The following is a 12,807-nucleotide window of genomic DNA, read 5'->3' as shown; positions in this document are numbered from 1 at the left end:
TCCCGAAGTCGTAAAATGGAAAATGAGGAATAAGTAAATATGGTTGAAGACATTGTACGTTTTACGATTTTAGTGGTTGATTGTATAAGTCACATACCTATTAATTACCTGCTTAGGTAATGAAGTTGAAAAGGACACAAAAAATGGAATTAATCGGTTTGATTCCTGGCAGTCTCGATTACAGCCAGTATCGACATATCAGATACCGAATATTATCGCCAAAAAATTCTAAATTGCACGCTAACAATATGAAAAATGAAACAAATGCAGATTTAGTTTTGCTCATAAGTATACGTTTATTTTTAAACAGTTTCAATAAAAAGATATATAATACAACAGTGAACCACAAGATCCTCAATTGTTTTTACATTTCATACGACGAAGATTAGCACCCCACGCTATATACACAATGTACAAGTTACAAAGACAAAGAAATCTACTAGAGGAAGCATCAACACGTAACTCCACCCTCCCCATCCGCCCGTGAGACATCCTGGCCTGTATTTCATCAACGAACGCGGCAAATTGCGGTAAATCAGTTAAGCTGTCTCGAACAGGAATTATAGGTTGGACAGATGGTTGACTACCGTGGACATTCCAGCGGATCGACCTCGCTCTGGCATAAAGCAAGAAGGTCGAATTGTTTTCGCGAAGCCCAGCGTCGTTACGGACAAGAACGACGAAAGGTGTGGCCGATAACGAGGTAGATATGGTTGTGGCTGGGTCGTTAGTGTCTCGTAAGTTGCCGGAGATCGAGGAAGGCCGATCGATGGATCCTTCGACGCGCTGCTGCTTTTACGCCCTCGATGGTGTACTGAATGTCCTAAGAATACAAAAATCGTGCAGAGGCAATAGAGAACCAGAAGATTCGTTACGTTCAAAAGATGATTTTCGTATGGATGACACGTCCACATCGAAGGGATATGGATCGAACGTGATCGTAGATCCGTGGATATTTAAACATCGACCCGAGACACGATCTCGTGGAGGGTCGTTCGCCAGTTGGAAAAATAACTCGTTATTTTTCAACAGGACGAGCGGGATATATATATGTGTGGTACGTAACGGCGTGTTCCGGGGTCAGAAAATCGGTCTAGAAACGGGAAAATAAATCTTACGCGTACGTTCTGTGTTCTCCTTGGCTTGATCGTTATTCACATCGCGATTCGCTTCGCCCGTGTACCACCCGCGGAAATTGAGAAACGTGTTTGTTTCGTTCGCGTCGTAGTCTAATTTCTCCATCCCAAAAAAGGAAAATACGAACATATCCTCGATATCTCCGGCAACTTGACTCGAAACAAAACAACATAAATATGGAAGTTTCTTACCTGAAAATTGATGGCCACCGTGTGGCGCCATCCATGGCGTCGTGGTTTCATGGTGCACGCTCATAACGGCCACTGTAGAAACCAATACCAATTTTGTAGACTGAGAAACCCGAAGATGATGATGTTGATGAAATTTTAATCGAAGAATCCATCGATGCCGCCTGTGGTGTTTCTCGACCCTTCTATCCCCTAGTTAGGTCGATGATCGTGAAATGTCCTCTCGTAGATGACGGAGGCCACCGAGATTCCGAGCAGCGACTTTCCATCAGCCATCACGGAGGAACATTGCCGTACATGTTGATGCTAAGTGAGCTTTTATAGGCGACACACGCGAACACGTGGGTCGGTGAACTTATCGGGGGTAAAGGCGGGGCTGGTAGCAGCGGTCTGTTAGACCGTGACGGGGTGAAAAAGCTCGGCCGATCGGACAAAAACCTGTAAATAAGGTGACGCAATATTGAATCGAATTGGAGACACCACGCCTAGAAATGAAAGAAAAATGATCTATGCGTTGGATTTGCGTAAGGAATGCATCGAAATAACGACCTACATACCATCTCTTTGTGCAAGATTCCTTTGTGCGAATCTATTTATTAAAATGTAGCCTTCCGTTCGTATTTTCGAGATTTGATGTTGCGAATTTTTGTATTACCCTTTCATATCAATTTCTAATTTTTTTCATTTTCTAAATCTTCTATAATTAAGAAATCAGACAAGATAAGGAAATAATATCGTGGACATTGATAAACGTTATCGAAGCAACGAACAACGAGACCATGCGGATCGTGTTTCTAAACTGATAATCCTCCTCTATTCCCATTTCGTGCTTTGTAATGGTAAACCAGTTACACGCAACAGACGATGCGCATTACAATTACCCTGGACAAAAACACCTACACATTGTAATCTTACCATGACATATACATCAGTGTTCCATTATCTTTCACCAGCTCTATTCGCGACTCTAAAAATGGCACACGACTTCGTGTTAAAATCGCTCTGGACGATAAATCAAATACTCTGTCATTCTTGATCCGACGTTCCTTTATGCACCTGTCGCGACAAGAAATCTATTCCTGTTCTCGATTTTCTTCGTGAACGATTGGCCATCGCGTGATCTTCGATATCTGATCCTAACTGCGACCTTCTGTTTCAATCTTAACTGGGTCGTTTAAATCAAACGCTCATAACCATTCAACCCTTTTGATTTCTTTAGGTAACAGTGCATTCTAGTAATTAGAAGTATAATTTATAATATGAAGGAGCAAATATAATTTAATTAGATATAGATCTTTACAGTGTACGATATAACTGGAAATTATATCCACAGGGATTATCCAATATTACAAATATGTTGTTGGAGAAGTAGAAATATTATGGACGGCCACGAGTCGATGCTGAAATAAATCAACGAGTAAAAATAATGGGAACGTATTGAATAAATATTGAAACTACGGATGCATTCTATATTATTCCAAAAAGATATACGAATTGATAAAGGTGGTTTCCTCTTATGAATTTTCAAATATCTACGATATTTAGTATATACGATACTTTATTCTCAACCAGCAATATATAAAAGTAATAAAAAATGATCAAGCGAGAGATTAGGAAGCCACTTTCCAAATGAAAGTCGTTTCAAACTCCAAGAGGAGAGAAATTTCCGGAATATTTTTTCGACCGAGAAAGGAAAAAGCGAGTTGCTTTTTAAGCCCTGCGTGATCGTTCTAAGAAAAAGTAGACTTCGCGATCTTCTCTTGTTCTCTGAAACGAGGCGTACCATTAAAGCCGCCCCTCGAAGGACTTCGCCGTGGCGGGGCACAATTATTCGAACAATCGCGTCGCCGGTCACCTTTGCCACCTTCGAAAGCGCGCGCTACGCCCAACAATGATATTCGAAACGATCCGTGGCGCGAGGCTCGGTGATGCATTGCGAGGCTGGTGCCACCGTAACACACGCGTATCCGACTACAATGAGACAGTCATTCCAGGCGACAATCGCAACTTGGGGACGACGCGTGGGCTACGCAACCCAGTGCCTCGCCTAAACGGATGTACAATGCACAATGCGGACGCATAGTGACACGGCTGTCGACGCGTGCTCGTTCAGATCTGTCTCTTTGTTTAGAAAATCGACAAGAAGAAGATGAAACGACTCTTCTTCGATCGTGAAGGTCGTGATGACAGGTTTCTTCGACCATGAAATTGCAGGATCTTTCACAGGAAAGGATGATCTCGTCAATGGAACATGCTACCTATACTACGACTTTAATACGGACGAATAGGTCCGATACGAAAGACATCGATCTTTAATTTGAATCGAGTTTACAGTTAGCGTTGATCGATCGATAGAGTCTGCACGTGGTATTAAAGGAATTAAATTGGTAATCTTAAATCTTGTTCGATTCTAAGTACGTAGACACTTTAGTTAGGCTTTTTTGCAATGTAATTTAATTTCTCCAGAAATTCAATGCAACATTTTTAACCATGAAAAGCCCCGGACCGTGACTACCTAGACCCACGTTGAAGCCATTAAACACTCAAACTTTGTGGTATCGGCGTGCCGATCTTTCTGGTCGATAGAGTACCGTGTTCTATACGCAAGGCCAGAAACAATCGTAAAAACCGTCGCTGAAACGGATGCAACGGGCATGTTGAATTGGAGCGGGCGACCTCCAGGGGCTCGGGTGGGCTGCGAGGCGTTAAGCATTAGCCGTGTGTCGCTGCTACTCGATGACTGTCTTAATGCTGATAAGCCGAGGAAACGGCCACGCGCCCAGCCCGCAGAGAATGTTTGGCGTGTCCTGTGCCCCGCCCTTGGGGTTGGCGGGAGCAACTAGGTGCCCAGAGTGTACACAATGCCCCTATAAAAGCACCATCGAGTCAGTCAGATGCCAGCACATCCACTCCAGCCATCGAGGCAAACTATTCCAGTAGCTTAGCAACGAGCAAGCCCTTCGACAAACCTTTCAACATGTGCACCCTCGTAGCGGTCTTCCTCGTCGCTGTTCTTTCGGTAGCGGCTGCGGCTCCTTCGGCAATTTTGGCACCTGGAGCAGCTCTGGCTGGTCCTCTGCTAGGCCCTGCTGCCCTCAGTGGACCGATCGTGGGACCTGCTGCCCTTGCAGGACCAGCTACCGGACCTGCTCGCCTCTCAGGAGCTGTGGATGGTGGCGCCGTAGTGACTGGAGCAGTTGCTGGTCCCTCTCTAGTTTCCGGTAGCATTGCTGGTGCAGCCGCACCCTGGCCAGCTGTAGCCGCTCCTTGGGGTGCACCATGGGGTGAGTAGAGTAGATTCGTAAATTCCACGAACTAACACTCGCCGGTATATTTATCCATAATATAGGCCTTGTAGATAGATTACGTTGATAAGAGGATGTCTTAAAATGGTACCCGAAGATAAGCGTACAACGACGTTTGAATCGATGTGCTTTTTTTCGTAATGTTGATTGGATATTGTCGTTGCAAACCAGTCGCGTTCCATATATCCTTGTCAGGAAACTAGGGTACTTAATCTTTGAACGTGCAACAATCCATATATTATGAATACGATACACACAATGGACGATAAATTCAACCATGCGTAGTAGACCGATCTTTACTCATCCAGCAACGTTTATTTGTTTCGAATTGTCACGTTTTATCGCGTCTCTATCGCGATGTCTTCCTTATTCTAACACTGTCGTCTCTTTCTGGAATATGTGTATGTATGTTCGTACTAATTTTATATTATCCTTTTTCAGGAACCGTCTTGGCTGGACCTGCAGCACATCCTGCAGCCCTTGCCGGTCCCATCACCGCTCCAGCACTTATTGCAGGACCATCCGGTAGCATAGCAGCTGGACCAGCTGGAGTTGGAAGTATCCTTCGTGCTGATGGCCACTGGTAATTCTTAGCTCACGCTGGACACCCATACACATAATGACATCTTCGACTGATCTCCTCCGATGCCTGCCATTTTGAAACCGACCGCGCCACGATCTCCGTCATTTACCGCTAGTACCTCCATCATTGTATCTTTTATATATATTTCGTGTACATAACAATGTATCGTTTATATGTTTATTTTATATAATAATAAACGCATACCACTTTGGAGAGGAAGTGCACTTCTCGTTTCTGTCATTATGTCCCTTTATTGCCTTGGCTGTAACGTTTGCAAACATACCTTGTTTCGATTACACACAGCGTAATGTTAATTGAATTATTCAACGAGAATAATCAGAATAATTATTTAACTGGGGGATTTAAATGAGAAGTAAATGGGGAATAGATGTCCCGTGTTCGGCAACAGGCAACCATTGTTTCGTAAATTTCAATTGTTCCAGGTAAATAAGTTCGTTTAACATGTCCTCCAGTCCGGCCGAAACAAAAGACCAAATGTTGTAATGAGGACAATGGCGTTCCTCGAAGTTTCAAGTGCGGAAATGTTACAATGTAATTGCGACTGGTGCACGAGACTAACGCGAAACTTTTAGTAATGTCTTTGTTCAGCAAACAATTAGCAAGCGTAATGTGTAAGCTGACGGAGAAAGAAAAATATTTAGAGAAACAATTCTGTACGCCACAACAGTGACTTACAATATACTAAAAGCCCGAGACAATCAACTGCCACGAATCTACCACAGCAGGAATTTCATCGAAGTCTGTCGAATATCTCCAATTTCTTAAGAATTTCACACTCGAAGAGCCAAAGCAAAGGCACCTATTGCGTAGTGATTGTGACATGCAATCCACGATTTATAATGACACCGGTCGGCGGAGCATTGTTCTAGTCCCGGAATATTATCGTCGACATTGTGACGTGGCCAGGCTCCATTTCGCGGTCTATTATATCGTTGACAGTGTGTCGTGGGATGATACCTGTCCACCTTTGCCGGTAATTATAGGAAATTGCTTGAACGCCACTCCAATCAGCCGAGTATTCTCCCCATTTGAACCGTACTCTAATGATATCCGAACATAGCTTTGGTAACGAACCTCTCTCTCTCTCTCTACATCTATAGGGCAAGTGCAATATGGAACACCTGATTTTAAAAACTTTTCAAAACGAGAAACATGTTTCTTCTCAATAAAACCAACTTCAAAACGCGATAAAATTAATAGATATTTGTTTGTTAATAGTTAACTATGCAAAAGTTTAAGTGTGTTGAACTCATGGTAAAAAATGAAAAAAAAGATCAAGTACGGCGAGTTGATAAAATGACTGTTAATATTTGTAAAGAAATGTAATAAATTGTAAAAATAATTATTCAAATAAAGAAGACAAGTAATAAAATATATCCCATTTTTTAAGCTTATTTTACATTATGCTCTATTATATTGTATTATATTATATTACATTATGTTAATTTTCTTTGTCTTTCATACGTGAAACGCCTGAAGCATATCCCGGAGTGTAATCCCAATGAAAACAGCGAATACATCGAATCCATATTTCACCATTATTGTCTCTTTGGGAATTGCAACCACAAAATAAATATAATTCTGTATCATATTCGTCTATAGCAGCATTATTGGCATGTTCTATATGACGTATACTCAACGTGTTTAACATTGGGTACATAAGTATATATTAGGACAGAAAAATAATAATCACATTAAAAATGAAATAAATTTAACGGTAAATTTCTTTCGGACACTCAAAGCCAAATACGCTTAATGAGAAATCATGGAAAGATGATATATTTTTATTTTCTTCAACTAAAAAATATTACTATTTAACTCGCTTCTCGAGAACATTTATACGTTTTCAAATACAACGATCGACGGATTACCAAGCGAATCTCAAATGTGAATACGCTTGTCTTTTGCTTCCAACGAAATATTTTACACCGTTGCCGATTGATTTTGTATTGTAATTACTTGCCGAGATATTGCAGTGTTCCATATTGAGTACAATTACCATCCTACTTCATGGTTCTGCTTTAATCTCTGTTTTCATTCGCGCCAGCCTCTGGGAAATGCCACGACGAAGATGCTTTACGGCGTCTTTTTTACGAAACTCTGCCGGCTTCTAGTTCCTGTGGGAAGCTGAAGGAAATTATTAGCGCCACGCGCATTACCATTTCAAAGGCACGTCCACGAGCGAACAGCAACAAGTACCGGGCCAGTCGTTACGTCCCACGGTTTATGCATGAACAAAACGACAGTCGTTTAACACAGACGTGGATTCCATACGGCGGACATGAAATTCAAGTAGTCGAATAGCGAAGAGCACCTCGATGACTTTCAACGCTTGCGTAAGCAAACGTTTACTTGCTTCCACCGTGAGGTCTGTGATTTCGTGTGATCCGTCAAGATGCTGGGATTACTTGAGGTTTTCGAGCTTTGGAGTTTAAGCGTTGAAACAGGATGTTGGTAAATATTTTGGAGGATGTGAATTGTAGCCACAATTGTATAGGGAGAGCTTGAAATGTTTGCGAGCGCTGTTCTTCTTTTAAGGAATACTTATAGTGGCTGCTAAATGAAAGAATTAACTCAGAATCGAGAAGAGATACAATGCCAAAGTTGATTTAAAGAAAGTGCAGAATTGTTCAAGCAATGTAAAAGTCTAGAGAAGGACACGCTTCAACAAGAACAGCGTTTAAAGAAATTTATTTCTGTCAAAATAAAGTAGACGTCCAAAACAATAACAAAAAGCACGCAGTGGTTTCAAACGTTTAACTACTAATTCATTTAAGATTCGATAGATGCGATCTTCGGTTAGAATTTAGATAAAAATTTGTCTCAATCCCACGGTGTCGTCAACCACCAAAAAGACACGAAAAGACATTATCCAAATTCTCGAACAGCACTGGACTCTACGTCACGATGAATTCGCGAGACGAACGGGCACACTCCAGAAGCGAATTACCGTGACAAAGCGGCGTTTCCGACTACGAAATCAGAACGATGCGCAACAAGTTCGAGTACTTACGTCAAGTAGTCTAAGTGGGATGAATTCCGACAAAACCAGAACAGCATAAAGATAACGAGGTAACGCCGATTCTCGTGAATTCCTCAAACTTATGGCGCTCGAGTTCCGTTCCCGATATTACGGGATGGGTGCAATTAATCCGCGTCGCACGATGGGACTGCCTGGAAGTGTCTCTTCGACGCGGAGTTTAATAGCTTACACAGACACGCGACGAAGACATTCTTCCATACAGAAATAGGTCGGGCCGGCAATGGTAATGGTGTGACATTTCCTAATGGAAAAATGTCGGGAAAGCTATAGATTCAGGGTCAGAACCGAGTATAAAAGCAGCTATCGCGGGATTAATTGGCAGTCTTACAATTAAGGTGACAGACAACGCTGAAGAATAAAGCAGCAACCATGAAATATTTGGTAAGCTTCTCGATTCTATTTTATTTGCATCAATAGTAACTTCACGGTATCGACATGTGTTGATTACTTCTTAAAATAATTCTTTAATCATATTTCTATTAGGCTGTTCTGGTATCAATCGTGTCGGTTTGCTCAGCTGCACCGAGTCTTGTCAGCCCACTCGTGGGTGCTGTAAGCGTAGCTGGTGCCCATGTAGGATCAGCGGTCGTTGCTGGTCCCGCAGCTGGAGCAGTTAAAGTAGCTGGACCAGTTGCTGGACCTGCAGTAGTCACTGGAGCCGTAGCCGGCCCGAGTGCCGTTGTTGGTTCGGTTGCTGGACCTACTGTCGTTTCTGAACCGGGACTGGGCGTTGTCGTTGGTAAGTGATCATCTTCTTAAATCAAGTTTATTTCCTTTATATCACGGGAGATTTCGATGGTAATTGTAATAAATAAATTAATTTTCAGGTAATGCGCTCGTTGCCCCTGCACTCGCTGCACCTGCAGTGGTAGCGGCAGCTCCAGCAGCCGCGGTTGTCGCTGGACCAGCAGCATCCACTGTCGTCGCTGGCCCCGTTACCAAAACTGCGGTAATCGGAGCTTCATCCTCCGCGGTTATCGCCGGAGGTCACGCCTGGTAGTCAAATAAAACCGAGCCTCATAGATATACAACGTACCTCGTACCTTACTCAAAACTATTCAGACCACTTATAAATCATTCCTAACTGCGGCAAGATCACTGCCTACGTGTTCGGCTACGTATACGCTTATACAAATGTATCTGTTTAATTATATAAAATAAACTATATTACATCTCGAATTCTAGAGGAGTATCTAATTTCCTACATCCGAAGCAAACTATTTTCCTTTGTGGTTGCAAAATAGTTTGCTAATCAAAATCAAATTTCCGCACAAAGGCTTGCCTCTTATAAAATTTCAGGTATTCGAAATACCTTTTTCCACGTGGTTAATCGCTTTAAATACCCTGAAAAGCCGCAGCAAATCCGGGAATTTGAATCGACGCGTCGGACGATCGATACGTCAGCTGCGCAATGGCAATCCAGCCCTGGCTCCTACACAAAAAGGCACGTACGAATAATTTTGTAACTGCGCGCGCGATTCAGAACGCGCTTAGAGACAACTCTCGGCTAGATCTCCACCTGGCATCCCCATCATGAATATTTCAACGTACACCTCTGCCGTGCCACCGTTGGGATCACAGTAACGGGGAGGGAAAGGCAAAGCTTGCACCTGTGCACCATAGTCGGCTAATGTCGATGCGAAAAATCATCGAAGAATGTCAAAACGAAAGCCCAGACCGGGATAACAATGCGTACCGCTCGATCCATGGAATTATGTAGTCATAATCGATTCACTGTCAAGTACGGCAATCGACAAGTCAGCCGACTGATCGGCCGCCCGCTATTTTTCCTCTCGTCGCGCTAATCGAGACACGGTAGCGTGGCTGTTGTCGCGGTTACGAGACTGGAACGGATTTTCTCTTCAAGGACCTGTAACGGTCGTCCGCGAGTATGCGATGGATTTATGGAGCTCGTGATGTCAAATATGATAAACAATGTCGCAACGTGAGATATACACCGACTGACATTATCGTTCTGAAAAAATGGAGATACGCATTCGAGTTTCTTGCAGGTGGTGGGTGGAAACTAATGGAATAAAGGAGAAGAGAGAAGCAGAAGGTTTAATTAATAAATTGTTTTTTCTGTTGTAATTAGTACAGATTACGAGATCGTCCAACTTCAACGTATAAAAGTAATTAGTAAATATATACGTGTTCTCTTTTAGTTTATTCTCAATTAGTTTCGCCACCAGAGTAATTTTAACCGGATTTTAAAGTAGAATGCTGCAAGGTTGTTTGAGTAATTACAAGGAGGATAAGAGCTTGAAGTTAGCTTTTAAATGTTTTGTTTGTAAATTATTTAATTCGCTATTTATTAATCCATTGTTATTATTCATCGAAATTAGTGTAGGAAAATTTTCTTTCCTCAGAGTTAAATGTAGTAATACGTATGTAGTATTTAAGTAGTCTAGAGTAAGGACACGAAAGGATGTTCTGTTTGAAGTGAAGTTTAGTTTTATTTTAACAAGCAATACCCAATGCAAAAGCTGACAACAATATCTTCGTACGTCTTATTCTCACACTCGGCTCACAACTTCTGTCTTCCCAGGTCAAAAAATGCTGACCCTCAACCCTCGCACCCTTCTCCCACTCCTTTACTCATTTAGCTTTGACGTCACCAAGGCATACACTCTTACTTACACTCCCTCTCTCTCTTTCTCTTTCTCTCTTCCCCAGCACTCTTACGATTCTTAGTTTATAGCTTAAATTTACAACTTATACTATCCCGAGACAACTCGAACTTAAATATATGTTAGACCAAGCGTATATCCCCCTTTTTTTTATATTACACGTATTAAATGTGGTAACACATAAAAAGTGGTAACACGTCATTAAATGGAAATAAATCACCCGAAGTTCAAGTTTGATACAACCAAGATCAATTTGAATATTTTTGTGACATGGCGGGCAGATTACAAGTGTCCTTTCAACTCTGTCAATCTTCGCTGCTAAAAATGAATTACGAACACGACTCAGACGCATTAGAAACAGTGGACAGAGATCATAACAGGTTTCACGAGACTGTCGAATTAATTAGATACCTTTGTCCTTCAAATGCAACGACTTAACGGTATATTCTAGACCTAGCAACGCGACACAATGAGATGCATAGAACTATCCGGCGGCTTAGCGCAATATCGGCCACGATGTCGTGTACTCGTGCGAGCCTACCAACATGAACAACGCGCTATTCGCGTTTAATTCTCCGTTCGCATGTTAGTACACACGTTTCATCGATCCAAGGCCTGTTTGTCCGGGTTCATTTACTGTCACAGCTATCGTCTATGTTAATAACGTTAATTGTTCGAACCACCTAATTATGGTTTGTCACTGTTATCGTTGTTATGTCGAGCGAAATAAAAAATATGACGCGGGCCCGATCGTTAAGCGATTGCATTTGAAACGAACTAATTAGTTCGGGAAGACACGATATTGGCTGTGTAAGTTGATAGAACGCGATTAACAGGCGACGATAATGAAATCGAAATTGGTTGATTCGAAGCGTTCATTCGAATAAATCAGGGACGGTTGTAAATGTTTCGTGAAATCGTTTGATGTCGATTGCGAATTCTTTGTTTCTTTGTCACGAGTACGATACGATATAACGACAAATATACGATACTGTATAGTCTAGAAATTAGATTTATGGTTTATTTTTACTGGAAATGGAGAACAGACATATCAGATCTGTAGTCAGCTTGAGGTATTTTAAATAGCGGGGAACAATTTAAAAAATTCACTGTTCTATCAAAAGGTCAAGAAGAATTCAGACGACCGAACTGTTTCGACTGAAACGGAGTCCCCTCATCGATAAATCCGGTCCCGATGATGCATTTGCGACTATTTTTACTCGACCTACTCCCAATCTCAGAAATATTAATCGGAATCCCACGTTTCCACTAATAATCGCGTATCTTCCACGAAAGGAGTGACACGAGCGATATTGGCGCACAGAGAGACGATCGATGGAAGGGAACGAGATGTAGCGTCACGCAAACAGGGCCAGAAACTTCCCGATAATCGATAGCCTTTGACACAAAGACCGGGAAAACCATTGAAAAGATGACGTCTGCGAATCAAACGGAATATTCTTGAAAAGGAATGCGGCCTCGCCAACTCTCGTCACAAAGACTTTGACTTTTCGATATATTCTCGCCTAGCCTCAGATTGCGATTTTCGACGCACCCCCTGGGAATCCTCTGTTACCCTGGAACCACGCGAAATTCGTCGCTAGCCGTGAATTCTATTTTTTTTTTAGTCGATCTCTAACCGAAAGGTCACGTAAACGGGCCAATCGCAAATAGAACGAGAAGTGGACGTCGATGGCCGAATTTCACTTCCGTCCGCTGGCAACTGCCATGTAATAGAATAATAAAATGACATAGTGGGCCAATAGCGTGTCGTGCCATTCTTGGAAAATGCGACATCGTTCAGTGGCGAATTGTTCGGCGGCTTTGCGACTCATTAACACTGGTATAGAAGTTGAAATTGTTATTGGTTTAGAATCGATTGAATGTCGAGTTACGGAGA

General features: G+C 42.2%; 2 protein-coding genes and 1 long non-coding RNA gene across 3 annotated transcripts; 2 read left to right on the top strand and 1 right to left on the bottom strand.

Moving 5' to 3' along the window:
- Positions 1 to 271: 271 nt before the first annotated feature.
- LOC117155887 (uncharacterized) lies at positions 272 to 8,409 on the bottom strand. The gene is made up of 3 exons (XR_013059072.1): positions 8,248 to 8,409; positions 1,329 to 1,763; positions 272 to 823 (listed from the first exon to the last, which is right to left on the bottom strand). It is a non-coding gene; the product is annotated as an uncharacterized LOC117155887 (long non-coding RNA).
- Positions 4,218 to 5,432, top strand: LOC117155886 (uncharacterized). The gene is made up of 2 exons (XM_033332365.2): positions 4,218 to 4,609; positions 5,072 to 5,432. The coding sequence occupies exons 1-2, from the start codon at positions 4,303 to 4,305 to the stop codon at positions 5,215 to 5,217; spliced, it is 453 nt and encodes a 150-aa protein (XP_033188256.2). The 5' UTR covers positions 4,218 to 4,302; the 3' UTR covers positions 5,218 to 5,432.
- A 139-nt stretch (positions 8,410 to 8,548) lies between the features above and the next one.
- LOC143303070 (uncharacterized) lies at positions 8,549 to 9,456 on the top strand. Its single transcript, XM_076620949.1, has 3 exons — positions 8,549 to 8,658; positions 8,761 to 9,016; positions 9,105 to 9,456. Exons 1-3 carry the CDS (start codon positions 8,647 to 8,649, stop codon positions 9,275 to 9,277), a joined length of 441 nt encoding a protein of 146 aa, XP_076477064.1. The 5' UTR covers positions 8,549 to 8,646; the 3' UTR covers positions 9,278 to 9,456.
- Positions 9,457 to 12,807: the final 3,351 nt, after the last annotated feature.

Source organism: Bombus vancouverensis, chromosome 8, assembly GCF_051014615.1.
Source record: "Bombus vancouverensis nearcticus chromosome 8, iyBomVanc1_principal, whole genome shotgun sequence".
NCBI classification, from domain to species: Eukaryota; Metazoa; Arthropoda; class Insecta; order Hymenoptera; family Apidae; genus Bombus; species Bombus vancouverensis.
This window is presented reverse-complemented; position numbering and strand designations above follow the sequence as displayed.

Bases quoted from the DNA above. Each gene is read 5' to 3' on its own strand.
- LOC143303070 (XM_076620949.1), top strand. The intron at 9,017-9,104 runs GTAAGTGATCAT...ATTAATTTTCAG, and splicing joins GGGACTGGGCGTTGTCGTTG to GTAATGCGCTCGTTGCCCCT.
- LOC117155886 (XM_033332365.2), top strand. From the start codon at position 4,303: ATGTGCACCCTCGTAGCGGTCTTCCTCGTCGCTGTTCTTTCGGTAGCG. The intron at 4,610-5,071 runs GTGAGTAGAGTA...ATCCTTTTTCAG, and splicing joins TCCTTGGGGTGCACCATGGG to GAACCGTCTTGGCTGGACCT.